Source organism: Siniperca chuatsi, linkage group LG16, assembly GCF_020085105.1.
Source record: "Siniperca chuatsi isolate FFG_IHB_CAS linkage group LG16, ASM2008510v1, whole genome shotgun sequence".
Taxonomy (NCBI): domain Eukaryota; kingdom Metazoa; phylum Chordata; class Actinopteri; order Centrarchiformes; family Sinipercidae; genus Siniperca; species Siniperca chuatsi.
In genome coordinates, this window is record NC_058057.1 from 22,332,728 (window position 1) to 22,347,596 (window position 14,869).

The 14,869-nt window shown below is 37.8% G+C and overlaps 1 protein-coding gene across 12 annotated transcripts in view; it reads left to right on the top strand.

Annotated features, from left to right (window-relative positions):
* Positions 1-14,869, top strand: part of LOC122862743 (DNA (cytosine-5)-methyltransferase 3A-like) — a 62,921-nt gene that overhangs the window by 19,663 nt on the left and 28,389 nt on the right. For 5 of the 12 annotated variants that reach the window (XM_044168357.1, XM_044168354.1, XM_044168358.1 and 2 more), the window contains exons 4-7: positions 2,231-2,327; positions 4,301-4,424; positions 4,808-4,845; positions 4,970-5,101. The exons of 1 other annotated variant lie outside the window; for it this stretch is intronic. In XM_044168357.1, coding sequence (XP_044024292.1) covers positions 2,231-2,327; positions 4,301-4,424; positions 4,808-4,845; positions 4,970-5,101 — 391 coding nt within the window. Of the gene's footprint in view, positions 1-2,230; positions 2,328-4,300; positions 4,425-4,807; positions 4,846-4,969; positions 5,102-12,643; positions 12,896-14,869 lie in introns of those variants that run through there. 6 more of the 12 variants (XM_044168359.1, XM_044168356.1, XM_044168362.1 and 3 more) reach the window with 5 other exon arrangements.

Genomic DNA, 14,869 nt, shown 5'->3' on the forward strand with positions numbered 1-14,869 from the left:
ACTTTCTTGGGCCTAAAGTGAAACAGCTTTGATGTTACAACTAACGCTGCAAGTAACTGAGCTTATGCTGAGGTCCTGTATTAATTAACTTAAACGTCCTGTACGGTGTTACGAACCACACAGATTAAACTAACTTTCTAACAAGTCATATAAACCCTGAAAGTAGTTAAGTCAGATTTGATCTTTTTTGTGTTTTTAAGATAAAGAAGATCTGCCATTTTGGTATGTAGTCTTTTCTCTTTCATAAGATGATTTTTGAGTGTCTGAGTGTGTCAGCAGAGATTAAAATCTTTGCGTGTAAAAGCCCCAGATCTAGTTTAGTGTTGTTGGATTGTATTTTATACAGAAAAGTGTTATTTAGCCTACCTTCCTTGATATATTTGTCATTTTTGGGGGCAAAAATGCCAAACATTTGATGCCTCCAGCTTCTTGAATGTGAGAATTTGATCCTTTTCTTTATCATATATGATAGTAAACTGAATATCTTCGTGTTTTGTTTCAGACAAAACATGACATTTGCAGACCGTATCTTGGGCTGTGGGAATTTGTATGTGGCATTTTTAACTATTTTTTGACATTTTATAGACAAAACGATTAATCGAGAAAATACACCTGTCAGTATAACAATATGCAGTTGCAACTGCAGCCTCCAAAATTACCATACAGTTGAATCAACACCTCTCTGAAACAGTTTCAACAAAAACTGAACATTATAACCTTCATGCAGGTAGGATTTATTGCGTGACTGTTGTATTAGACTGCACTAGTTTTAGCTAGGTGTACCTAATAAACTGGCAACTGAGTGTAGTTGAATGTAGGTAAGTTGACTTGAGTTGAGATGAGTTGAGTGTATTATACATTTGCTGCATCTGTCCCACTTTTACTCACACCTCTGTAGACTACATGAGGAAATGGTAAAAAAAATAATCATTCGAGATATCTTTTGGTAAATGCATAAGGAATCATCTTGTTTGTGATTTCTCACCACTGTTAGGTAAGGTTGCCCGCTTTGTCTTTTTTTACTTTTGAGAATTAACTTTGTTAGATAGTTTGAAAATTCAGTTAATATTATTATAACTAGAGATAGCTACTTTGGCCAACATGGCCAGAGTAGCTATCTCTAGTAATAACAAGTTTTAGCTAGCAAAACTGAAGCGAACAAAAGGAAATATTATAAAAACAGCCTTGAGCTTGAAGATGAAGAGCCCGATGGAAAAAGTTAACATTGCTATTCCTCTAGAGGCTGTTTTTTTTTTCTGACTGACATTGATGTAAAGCAGGGCACGGCTAAAGTGTTCAGTTTGGACAGTTCTCCAAATCATGTCACGTCCTGGATGAGATTCACGGCTACTGGGATGGGAACTACTAATAATAACTGCAATAAGAAAGTGCTTGCTGTGCACATATGTGTTACCTCCATCTGTCACACTGACATTGGAAACAGCTACAATACATTTTGGCCTATCATGCATTTATTTGCTATATTAGGTTGGTGTGACTGCTTATTTTATTATTTTTGGTGCACTATTGTTTTATTGTTTGCTACATCCGGTTCTCTCTTCAGCCTCCCCTTGGGTATCATCAGAGTTTCATCCAACCCAAAAACTGCCCTTTGTTGGATCGCTATATTGTGCACACAGCTTAGATTAGAGTCAGTAAAGTCAGGTACTTTCCACACTGTCTGTCATTCAAGATCACGGTTAGATGCTGAGAGAAGAGGAAGTGCAGGTCAGCGAGGAGTTGTTTGAAAAGGTGAAAGGCAACATAAACCACCAGTGTACATGTAGAAGGTATTGTCTGTGTTTGTGTGTGAGTTTAACCCTAATTAAGACTACATAGGCAGCCTGAAAATGTCTTTCTTAGTTTGATGCACAGTGGGCTTGTTTGAGGCGAGTTTTGACATGTCTATATCCTTAAGTAAAATTCTCTCAATACAACTTTGAAGCTGCATTAAGCAATATCCCTTTGACAGTCACAATGAATCAAATGACTCCTTTTAATGTGAATCATCACTGTAGTCTGCAGCCTGCAGCCGCATTGAGGTCATAGTTTTGGTTCACCTGCTTAAATGAAACCCAACAAATGCACCTGCTCTCATAAAAGGAAGTGTACAACCAGCTCACACAAGCCGATTGTACACTTCCTGTGTAGTGCAAAATGGCGGAGAGGCGAAGTGGCTGAAGAACGTCGAACATATAGCAATCCAAAGACATCCAGATATTTTTCTCAGGAGTTGGTGGACCAAACCAGGGCTGAATTGGATTTACATTCGACATGTGGCCAAAAAGATGACTGCAAGTCCAGATTCCTCTGTTTCTGCTGAATGTGTAAGTAGTCAGTTGTTTGCTTAAAAGTTAGCTGTAGGAGCTGATGTAGTATCAGAGTCTTTTTGCCTTCTAATGTTAAAAATTGCTTAATGCAGCTTTAATTTCATTTTGGGGTTAAAACAATGAATACTTAGGCCATGTGTTCAAATCAAGGGCACATGATGGTATTGCATGTGCACAAGATAGACGCTGGTGCACTCATTTTAATTTAATTTTAAAGAAACATATTACTTTCATCTTGCTTAATTCATACCATGAGTTTGATTGTTTTGTGCGCACAGTTTTAAGATTCACGTGAGCTAATTTATTGCAGTAATTAGGTGTCCACAATTTATATTTTTCAAAGCACCTGGTTTATTTTTATGTAGAAAGTTTTACACTGATTTCAACCACTTGACTTAAGTGGTTGAATTTAGTTGACTGCTTTGATTTATTTAGTTTTAATGTGTTGTATTTGTTATGTTTCCTGCAATTTATGGAGATTTATGGATGAAATGCTATAAACAGAAATACATTGATCATGTATAATATATTTTTCCAGTCAAGTCACTTCACTTTCGTTTCAGCAGTTCATTTTCCAATGTTTTGTCCCAACATCAAGTGAATATGTTGCTTTTCACATATGCAGCTTCTCTACTAATAATTTTAACATTTATACATTGTTACACACACAGTTAAAACCCACTTAATGAGAGTTTGTACAGACTTAGTAGTAAACAAAACATTTTTCGATTATCAAAGCATTATCTGCTGCCAACTCTGTAATATTGTGCAGTATTGTCAGTAAGAAACACAAAAATTAAATTTACAGTTGAAGGGCTATACTGTCATTTATATGCCTGCTGCCTTTTAGAGCTTGGTCCCACACTAACTTTCAGATCCGGGTTGATGCAACAGTGAATAAATGGCCTTATACATGCACATACTGTAGCTATTTGCAACTATTTTACAAAAGGGCAAGCACACATTAATGCAAAATATTAATTTTTGTCTATAGGTGGGATGTTTTGGACACTAAAAGCCTTTGAACCACCACAAATCCACCTATGTATCAAAACCTTGTTCCTGTTTAAGTAGCCAGTGTTAAAAGTGTGTGCTGGTGTAGTTAAGTTTCCCCCGAGGCCCTTTTAGTCACCTTTTGTGTTCTCTGCCTTTTACAGGCCTTCTCACCTGCTCATTACAGCCTTTGTGGGCTTGTTAGCGCTAGCTAGCGTTAGCGTAGCCTTTGAGCTTGACATTCACCCCTGCTCTCCACTTTCTAACTACCAATCTATAAAATCTGTTAGCGACACACACACATAAAAATCCTGCTGGCCTTTTAGAGCAGACACATGATCAGACTTTAGCATCATTAATGCTGGTGAGCTAATGGATAAGCCATTGAGTTAGAGACAGGATTGTACACAGGAAATTGCTTGAGTGCATAATTAAACAAACCGCGTACTCAATATTCATCTCAATATTTTGCAGTGTAATTAGTATTAGTATGAAATTTATATTTATATATATAGTATTTTTTATTTTCCAAGAATATTTTTTTCAGGTTATTTTACATTATATGTAATTTTAACCTAATTTTATGAGGGGTTAGCATCATTTAACACAAAGAATTTCTCCCACATGTGTTCATTAATCATTAACACTGTTAACGACATCAATAGTGCTCCCCTTCTCATCTCATAAGTGTGTGTGTGTTAATGGGAGCTGGGGGTGTTTAGTATACTGATCCTATGCAGACACACTCTGCTGGACGTACCTGCTCTGCATTTTACTAACAAGGGCAGACTAATAGGTATGTGCATGTATTGCAGTAGCTCTTTGATTGTGTGTGTATGCATGAGTTTTATGTGTGTGTGTGTGTAAGGCCTGTATGTGTGTGTATGGTTACTGTGTCTGTGGAGTCCTTTGATGAGTCTAGACAAGGGCCAGCAGCAGTTTTCTCAGACCTAGACTGTGCTCCGTCTGTTTCCCAGGAGATGGCGACCTCTGACCCCTGTGCAAACGCCCCCCCAACCCCGCCTGAGGAGCCGGAGCCCTCCCCCTCCCCTCGCAAGAAGCGCGGGCGTCGGAAACTAGAGCAAACCGAGAAGAATAAGGGTATAGATTTAATACAAAGTCATATCATTTTTATAATATGACTTTGCTCATATACACAGTAATCTACAGAAGCCTTTGATTTAAGAACAGTACACAACAGCTAACTTGCTGACATTTTAGATGTTTTAAGGATGTGAAAAGTTACGGTCATGATGTGTCTAATTTATAAAAAACTATTTACCCACAAGTCTTCAAGAGTACTTGTCAGTTTACCTGAAATTTTAATACTCAAATAACTTCCAGATTGCAGTCTTTGAGGGCATTTCGACTTTAAATATGGATGCCGGGGCAAAGTGATGAAAACCATGACTTTACCTCCTCATTACAGCTCTTGTTAAATCTGTACAAATGGGCCATTTCCTGTAACTTTTCTTCTCCTGCAGACGAGCCAGACGACAGAAACTGTGACTCCCCCAGAGAGGTGAGAAAACCAGTTGCTACCCTGCTTCTGATGGTTTTTTACATCCAAAAATGAAGATAAAAAACACTCTCATATTACAAGCAGATTTATGAGTAAGTATATAACATGCTTTTTGTGTGTGCAGAAAGAGACTGGGAGGCTGCGGAGGAGGCCAGTCCCCAGAGTGACTTTCCAGGCTGGAGATCCGTACTACATCAGCAGGAGACAGAGAGAAGAATGGCTCAGCCGCTGGAAGATGGAGGTGGGAGAGAAACAGGTCTCTGTCTGTGTGAATTTAAAGCTACAGTAACATGGAGGCTTTTATTTTCTTTGGTTAAGTTAACACCTCAATCAGAATAAACCAGGCCGGTTTGAAAAGGGTGAAACCTACAGTATATACTGTAAAAGTTTAATTGGCTGACATATCTGCAGAGAGAATTTGTAAGCTTCTGCAGATGGGTGCATTGTATTGTAAAAGCAACCTAAATACAGTAAAGTCAGCTGTGGTTTGCTCTGTGTAGTACTGTGGTGTCAAGTAAAGGGGAAATCCCTGTGAGAAATGAATCAAACAGAAGTGCACTGTACTTAGTTGGTACTTGTTGGACAATATCGCTAAAATGTTAACATAATTATCAGTTAAATTTCATGTGTTAGGGATATTAACTCGATATATGCTGTTTCTTGTTTAATGTTCATTTTACTCAAATAAAATGAAAGAGCAGTCATGAAAATTAACTATTGGAGATTATTTGTACTATTTAAAAAATGAAGTGAAGCCTGCAAGCTAGCTCACATGACATACTCCTCTCACTGCAACATATATCCAATGCACACATTTAATCATGGCTGTGTACTTATGTTCACTCTTTTGCTGCATGCCGGCTGCCACACTGCTCACATTAAAGCTATGCTGTCATTTGCTGCTACTGCTGCCACCACCGCTGCTGTTCATATAGCATTTCAAAAGCCCCATCTCCACCCCAGCATCCACCTGTAGGCTCTGACGATACTAACTCATATCGTCGACCAGGTCAGAGCCTAGATTCCAAACATTAATGCTGTACATATTCTACATTCACATATAATCTATTCCACATGAGTTGGCTGACTGAACTAAGTATTCCAAGAGATAAAAAACACAGTCAGGGTATCTGCAGGTCTCTAAAAGTCTTAAAAAGCATTGAATTCAGTTTTCTCAAAATGGCGTAGAAGGTATTAAAAAGTCTTGAATTTAATTTCCAAAAGTCTTAAATATTTTCTCTTGCCTACCGTCGGCAGTAATTTTAGTTATAGAATGTTTTTGTGTCAGATTGCTGGCTATCGGGAGACGTTATACACCTATAAACTAAAAGTGGGATTATTCTGACAGTGGATTGTGTTCGCTGGAGGCTGTTCAACCCTTTTTTAGCTACAGTAGCTAGGAAGCTTATCGACTCATAATTAGCCAAGTGTCAATTTTAGCAAAAACCTTAAATTAACTTTAATTAATCATTTTTAATTGGTTAATCCATCCATCAGTTTTATACCGCTTATATGGGTCCAGGTCACCTTAATTTAGCTAATTATATAATTCTTCAGAAATGTTCTTATATACTGCTGGGAAGGACTGGAAAAAATGCGATATAACAATAAATAATTCTTTCCCATATCATCCCCACCAGTTTTCCATCATACTTTGGTACTTCGGCTGGTATGATCGTGAAGCAGGCATTAAATTTCATCCTATGTGGTCTTAAAAAGTCTTACATTTAACTTGGTAAAGCCTGCAGAAACCACACAGTGAAATAATATATTTAATTATCAAACAGTAACTAGACCATTACATGTACACATACAACATGACAGAGCTTCGTTTCAAAGCACTTTATTGTCCTTAAAAGAATTCAAGACCACTTGGAAGTTTCCTCTGGTTCTGGTCCATTTAGCCCATTGCCTATATTTGTAGGAACGCATCTTCAGCAAATATAACAAAGGACATTTGTCTGTTTTTAATCAAACCGTAAATAAAAACCAAACCACTAACATCTGAATATATTTACATTTTCTAGCCTTCATCACACTTTTGTTTTGCAGTCTTCCTGCCCTTCTTTACTCTGTAGACTTTATTTGTTTACACTGAAAAGGGAGTGGACTTCCCTTCCACACAGCCACACAGTTGGCTGGTGAAAGAAGAACTGTGTTCTTTCAATTTCATTGGCTTTTTGACATTTACTCAACACAGTGAAGTGACACTGAAAGTGAAAATGGTGCTTTTCCTTTCAGTGGCTGCAAATCCCTGTCATGCACTATTTGTCTGTTTAGAAAAATTCAGCTTTGGTTGATTTTGACATGCATTGCCTTAAAGTGCACCAGTGGTACATTTTAGCACTTTGCTATACAGCAGTGATTCCCAACCTTTTTTGTCCCCCACAGTCCTGTCAGATGGGTTCAAGTATCCCTTCATCATACGCCTTCGATAGGCTTACACAAAAGTGTTTGATAGTTTTTCACTGCAGAGAAAACACAGTGGCTGCGGTAGATCCATAGCAAGAGATCCTAGTGATCCTCAAATTGTTTTGGCTTGGTCTCTTTGTTCTGTTTTTAGTAGGTTTGGTTTGCATTTGTATTACTACCACATGGAGGGGCAGAGGCTTGATGTTAGGCCATTACTTTCAGAATCAGAAATACTTTATTGATCCCCGAGGGGAAACTCTTTTGAGTTATCTATTTCAACTTTTCTGCTTGTTTGCTAACCAAGGCCGTAGCTACCATCGAAGCCAACAAGGGTCATGCCCTCAGTAATATTTCTGGAAATCTGGGGACACCAAGTGGAATTTACATTCACATATTACACATGTTGCCATGTCTTAAAGGCTGATTCTGATATTTGTGTGACTCTGATTAAACTAGATGTCTTAAAAAATTTGTTTTAGGCCAAAACCTCAATAAATGTTAGTTATTTAGGGATTTAGTACTCTCAACCAGAATTTCATACCTGTAGAGAAAGCTTTGAAAACATATTTAAATAAACAAAACAAAAAAAAGAATATACTGTGATATAGAGAACATACTACAACACACTGGAGAAAATACTGTGCTGCTATGCTGTAACCTAGAGAGGGAGTGTGTGTGAGGAAAACGTAAAAGTGAAAGACCAAATGACTGAGAGAGACAGGATGTGTGATTGGTCATGAGACAGAGAGAGAGAGAGAGAAAGTCATTCAGGTTGTTTGACAGACGGGCTGGCGGAAACACACAGGGATGTGAGAGTGTGTGAAGTAAAGCAAGAGTGTGTGAGAGGAAGAGAGTGAGACGGAGGCTGATTGATCAGCTGAGCAGGCAGTAACCACGTGAGGCTGCAGTTTCCTCTTTCTCGTGTTTGAACTTGTGCTGTTGCAGTCTGTGTTTGATGGACACAAACCTTATAGTCAGTGATCTCAGGATTTTCATACCCATTACATCTGAATATATTTAGAAAGTATACATTTTTGATGTACCACCAATAACATCGCTCTATGAGTTATGACTACTTAAATTAAGGTGATGATTTATTAAAACACAAATCTTTCATGCATAATTGAGCCATATGTAAACACACCCAAACTATAGTAGGTCAAACTGATACCAGCTTGGCTTCAGACTGCAGACTGGTGCATGTGCATGTTACAGCTGGAGAGAGAGAGAGATGGAGGTAGAGAGAGGTAGAGCATGTGTGACTTCCTGTCAACACTATCTTCTCACTTACTGACTCATAACTCTACTCTCAAGCCATAAGTGATGTGTGTTTTGCGTGAGTGGAGTGAAAGAAACTGAGACTAAAAAGGTAGGTTCTTCTCATGACTGTGTGTTAATTTGAAAGAAAGAAAGAAAAACAAATAATCAAAGAAAGAAAGGAAGGAAGTTTAACAATATACTAAATAAAAGTGAGCAGAAACAAATCTTTGACAGGATTAAAGGAAGGAAGTGCAAAAACAGGGGGGCAGTGGAGGAAGAAGTACAGACCATACATTAATCTACAAATATTTCATTACAAGTAAAAGGCCAGCATTTAAAATCCTACTTAAGTAAAAGTGAAGAAGTTTTATAAGCAAAATGTACTTAATGAAAAGAAAGTAAAAGTACTTTTTCTGCAGATGAATGGCTCCTGTGTGACTGGTATATTATTATATATGACATTATTAGATTGTTGATACTGATGCATCAATGCTGAAGCAGCATTTTACTGTTGAAGCTGGTTGAGGTTGAGCTAGTACTTTATATACAGTTAGGTATTTTAGTTCAGTGGTTCCCAATCTGTGTGTGTCGGGCCCCCTCAGAGGGTCACAAGGTAAATCTGAGGGGTCGTGAGGTGATGAATGGGGTAGGAAAGAGGGAAGAATTCTGCTACACAAATGTGTATTCATTGTTTGGATTTTTCTCCAAACTTTGCTTTTTTGTGAAAAAATAGATAATTTTACCTCTTTGGGCCTCAAACAAGTATTTAAATGAAATTATCTGAGAAGTTTAGAGGGTAAATCACTCTTTGGTAGAACTGCTAACAATTTACAGACATCAGAAATGTCACCAAGGGCTCCAACTAGATGTCAGAAGCCAAAAAGATTGGGAACCACAGGTTTCTTTAATGATGCATTGTATTTTATAAGCTTATCATTTGTTTTAAAAAATCAATCTTAATCTGAAAAGCAACTAGTGGCTGTCAAGTAAATGTAGTGGAGTAAAAAGTACAATATTTCCCTCTGAAATGTTGTGGAGTAGAAGTATAAAGTACCACAAAATGGAAATACTCAAGTAAAGTACCTCAAAACTGTGCTGAAGTACAATACTTGAGTAAATGAACTTATTTACTTTCCACCAACAAAGTACAGAATAGGGGGAAGAAAGAAAGAATGGAAGGAAGAAAGATAAAATAAGAAGAAGGGGAAAGGCAAGTCGAGGAGAAGAGGATGTAGAGATAAAGAAAAGAATGAAAGCAGGCAATAAAATCAAGGTAGGAGAGAAAAGGGAAGGAAAAAAGGTAAAAGATTTAACTGAGATGTAAAGCAAGGAATGAGACAAATATTGACAAAGTGAGGGAGTGAAAGCTGAGAAAGAAAAACTGAGAGAAAGTGTGTGTACGTGTGTGTTTGACAGAAAGAGAGAACGGAGTGAAATCAGTGACGGAGACAGAGGTTAACCAGTTCCAGGTGTGTGTGTGTGTGTGTGTGTGTGTGTGTGTGTGTGTGTGTGTGTGTTTGCTCTGTCAGTCAATTGAACTGCAGCCAGCTGTTAACTCTCCCATCAATATCCCATCTCGCTGCTGTCTGAAGGAAACCTGGTAACTCTGCAAAGTATTTTCCATTTTGGGATTTAAAAAAAAAAATCTGGCATTTTTTCACTTCATGTCAAAAGTTACAGCCAAGAAAATAAATACTGAGTGGGGGTATAGTGTACTGTATATATTAGAGGGTGTACTTTTTTTCTCCCTTTAGAAAAAACACTGTTTTAACCTCATTTTGTGCTGATTTTATTTAGCACGTCACACACACTTAGCTGTGACCTTGTTTTAACCTCTAACCACTCAGTGTGCAGGACCGCAGTGTAAGTCAGATGCATCATTTCCAGAACTTTCAATAAGATCTGAACAAATGAGTTATGAGCTTGCTATGATTTACAAATGAGCAAGTTTTAGGCAACCTGTTGAGTTATTTTGTTAACAAAAACCTATATACGTCCAGTGTTTCTAACCAAAATGCATTGTGTATTTCCTTGAGGCGTAACAAACACGTTGAATGCATTTATTTGCTCATGAAACATTTGCAAAGCTGGTATTTTTTAATATTTTGAAACTTGCTTTGTTTGAATCAGCTAGCAGTCTCCCTTTTTTACCACCTTTTGTGGGCGCGTTGCTATGTTTGTTGGCTCATTACCGCCACCAACTGTCGATCAGTGTTTGCATGCACTAAAAAATGTAATTACTGCAGTCTGCAACAAAACAAAACATCTGACTTTAACACGGTACACTGCTGTTTGTTTCCTGTTTCCAAGAGACAGTCAACATTTGGTTTTTTTTTAAGCATAACCACTATCATTTCCTAACATTAACCAAGTGTTTATTATTGTAATCCATCCCAACCCAACCCAAAACCATGATCTTTCCTTAAACCTAACCAAGTGGTTTTTGTGCCTAAACCTAACCAGTCCTTAACCCTAGCGTTGTCACATCATAATACGAATTTATTCAACAGTGATTTGTAACGGTTTTGGAAGGTACAGACAAATGATGTTGTCCTGCCAATACATTCGGCATGGACAAACAACATATTTTTTTGTTTAATTTGGAGGTCTTGTTGGTATCACGTCACCCCCATGTTCATGCACGAACATGTGCATCTTTCTGGGTCTGCTAGTAAAACAAACAGCCGTGACTGGTCAAAAGTGCCACAGGAGGCCAGTGCATAATGTCTTATAGGGGACAAAAATGTGAAGCATTCCCATGATTTTTAAGATAACCTTTGTATGAACTCTTTTGGATTTTATGAATGTACACTAAGCATGTACAAGTGAGCAAACTTGAAGCATTCATGCGTAGAGGAGATGGAGTAATGTGGAGTTTTGATAGAGCGATTATTAGACCTTTATTGGTTAACAGTAAAGGCTTTTAGTCTAAACTCCACATCACTCCTCCTCCTCTCTTTTGAACATGTTTGAAGGTTTCAACCCTTTTTCTTCAAGAGCACCAATGATTGTTTATTAAGTGCATCCCAAGATTTACCCATTAAGCACACTTTGTGGACCTTATGTACACTAGTTGGTAATCAACCCCTCCTTAAAGCTTCTTTAATCAACATTGTTTTACATTTACAAGGATTTAAATGACTACCTGTAAGGTGAATAGTGTTGCTTCATGAACTCACAGAAAGTTTTCACCAACTCTGTGGCTCTACAGAGCTTTTTAGCCTCTTTAAGCTCCCTGTTTTGGTCTAACAGTCCCATTTCCAGAAGCGAGTAGTTTTGTTCAGCAAAAAAGCTCTGATAAGCCCAATGTACATTACCTGCCCAGCACCAGACAGCAAACAAACAAAGTTAGCAACTAGCAGGTGAACATAGTGCAGCATTTAGCAGCTAAAGAGCCAGAAATTTCCCTCAGGAGTTGTTGGAGACAGGGCTAAAAGGAGAATAAATATTGGACTTACATTCATCAGGTGGACAAATATACAACTCCAAATGAATGCTAATCTTGCTTTGTGACTATTGGATTTGTAAATAGCCAACTTTTGCTAACACCTTAGACATAACGGCTTTTATATGTCACAAGTTTTTGTGTTTGTCAGCTTGGTTTGGAGTTCTTCTGCCCTCTAGTGGCCGAAAAAGTAAATTAGTTTAGCTGCAAATAATTTTTACCGGACTCAGTGCATCAGAGTAGTAACTGAAAAGAGTTAGTGTTCCTCCTATTTCATACATTCAATATATATATATACATATATATATATATTATGTCAGCTTCACTTTATTTTCCTTTCTGTAACTCTAAACTGTCTCGCTGTGTATCTGCATTTCACAGTAATGTGTACTTTTTTGTGTGTACGCCTGTGTGTGTGTATGTGAGGTCCTGACCCTAACACATCCTATTGCCTTGTCAACTCTGAGGCTTATCTAACCTTTGGCCTCAGTGCACATACACACCTCAAATACACACACGTAAACACTAGCGTGGATTTGTGTGTGTGTGTGTGTGTGTGTGTGTGTGTGTGTGTGTGTGTGTGTGTGTGTGTGTCATCACCCATAAACCTCCAGGGCTACCAGACATAACTCTACACCACTACTCATTGTGCATGTGTGCATGTGTGTGTGTTGGTAGGCCTATGTGTTGTTGAAGTTGACCTAAACATCTGTTAGGTGAAGGAGCCAGTTAATCACACACTTCACTGCTGGCCAATCAGCAGAGAGGGAGAGGGTAAAGAAGGCTTGAGGGCGAGTGTAGGCCAGGAGACACACAGAGAGGAAAGGGTAGGAAGAAGAGGAGGAGGTGAAAGAGAGACAGACGAAGAAAATGACAGAGAGAAAGAGAGCCAGGGAGGAAGGGTTGCAATTGCAGAGCTGCCATGTCCGGTCTGTAAGTGATTTAATTATTTTTTTCTTTTCCATGTGTGCACGTGTTGCAGAGTATGCAAGTGTGTTAAGGTTTTCTTTAAAAACAGAAGGTGATACAAGTGAAGTTACGTCATGGCAAGTTTGTTTTTTTATGTTTGCTAGCATGGTTTCCTTTTGTTAGCTGAATTAAAATGGTGTTTTAATGGTTTTTTAATGCTTTCTGGTGGCTTTATGTCAAGTGCTTAAACACATGGGAGATGTTAGTAGTAAAACATGTAAAAGAGAGTTTGATTAGATGAAACAGAGGTCGTTTTTATTTACTTTCTGTTTACTTGCTTGTTTGGGGGAAGATGGCTCAGATAAAAAAGTTAAAAGTGCTACTTTTCCACTGGCAGCAAAGACATGCAAATGAGTCCTTAATACGTTAACCATCTAACGCCTGCATCCCCCCCCCCTTTTTGGGGTTGCTCTGACAAAATTACATGCCCAAACCTATCAGCTAATATCTCTGGGCTGCATTCATAGTTGTTTTATTTGAATTTTCTCTGGATGTAGCATGGTCCAGCTGGGCAAAACACTGCATAAGACAGTGGTTCCCAACCTTTTTGGCTTTTGACAAAACAAAACAACCTTTACTTGTGACCCCTCGTCATCGGTTGCATATACTATGTCTACCAGTTGTGAACACTTCAACAAAAGACTGATTTTTTCCTTGTTTTAGAGTCACAAGGAAGTAAACTTATTCAGTTATTTGCAAGAAAATAGCTAAAATTAGAGGGAAGTCTAAAAACTAAGCAAAACTGTTGTAAAAGTAATTTTTTTTCTCCTTTTCTCTTCTGTTAATCATCTTAAGAGCCCTCAAATTTATCTTACGACCCCTTGTGGGGGTCCTGACCCCAAGTTGGGAACCGCTGTTGTAACATACAGAAGTAAAATACAGAACATTTCTTATTTGCATTTTGGTTTTATAAAAATCATCTTTGAAAAGTAGTTCATCCCAGCCCTCTGAAAACTTATATTATACTTATAAACTTATATTTCCTAGTCATCATGTCAACTTCGATGACATAACATTTTATATTTCTGCACAAAAGCTTATGAAATTAATGACTGAAATTCTAATTTATCAATACATATACTTATTAGTACTATCAGCAGTCTGTGAAAGTGCTAGTGCTACTGCTATAATTGGAAAACAATACCAAACTACTAAATTAAGCTGCACGGTTAACATCAGGTTTGGGGGACTTTATTGTTGTCCAAAAGCAAACAGCAAACAGGCGTTTTTTAATTTATTTTATGACAAGACAGTATGCCACTTTTGTCCTTTTACTTATTTGTTTGTGAAGGAGAGGTGTTGGATTAACAACACTCTTATTCTCACCAGAAAAGCGGTCACCAAATACGTTAAAAACATAAAACATCACCAAGCCACCAAACTGTTATGCTGCAGGGTTAACATCACAGTTGGTATTGTTCCTAAACAGCCATCAGACACTTGCTGAGTCCATTTTACTACAAGAGGTCATGTTTTTTTTTTTTTTCAGTTTACTTGTGTGTTGATTTTGTTTTTGGTGTAAGAGCAAGATTTGAATTGAAAGTTTAAAGCTTTTTCCACACGGCATAAAAGCTGTGCAAATGGTTTCTAAATATGTTAATAATTGGAAAACAAAACGAAATCTCCAACTTATTACGCTGCCGTGTTAAAATCAGGTTTCAGACATTGATCAATTTTATCACAAAATGTCTTTTTTTTCTGCTCACTTTTGGTTGGATTACCAGTTTAAAGCATTTCCCAGTTTTCCACTGTCTGCAACGGAATGAAAATGGCTTCCTAATATGTTAATAATTGGAAAACAACCACCAAACCACCAAATTATTACTCTTTTATCAGGTCAAACATTTTGTTATTGTCCTTAAACATTCATCAGACAGATGTTGTTTGGTTCATTTCTTTATAAGCGACGTCAGGAGAGCTTCGTGTAAAACCACTGAT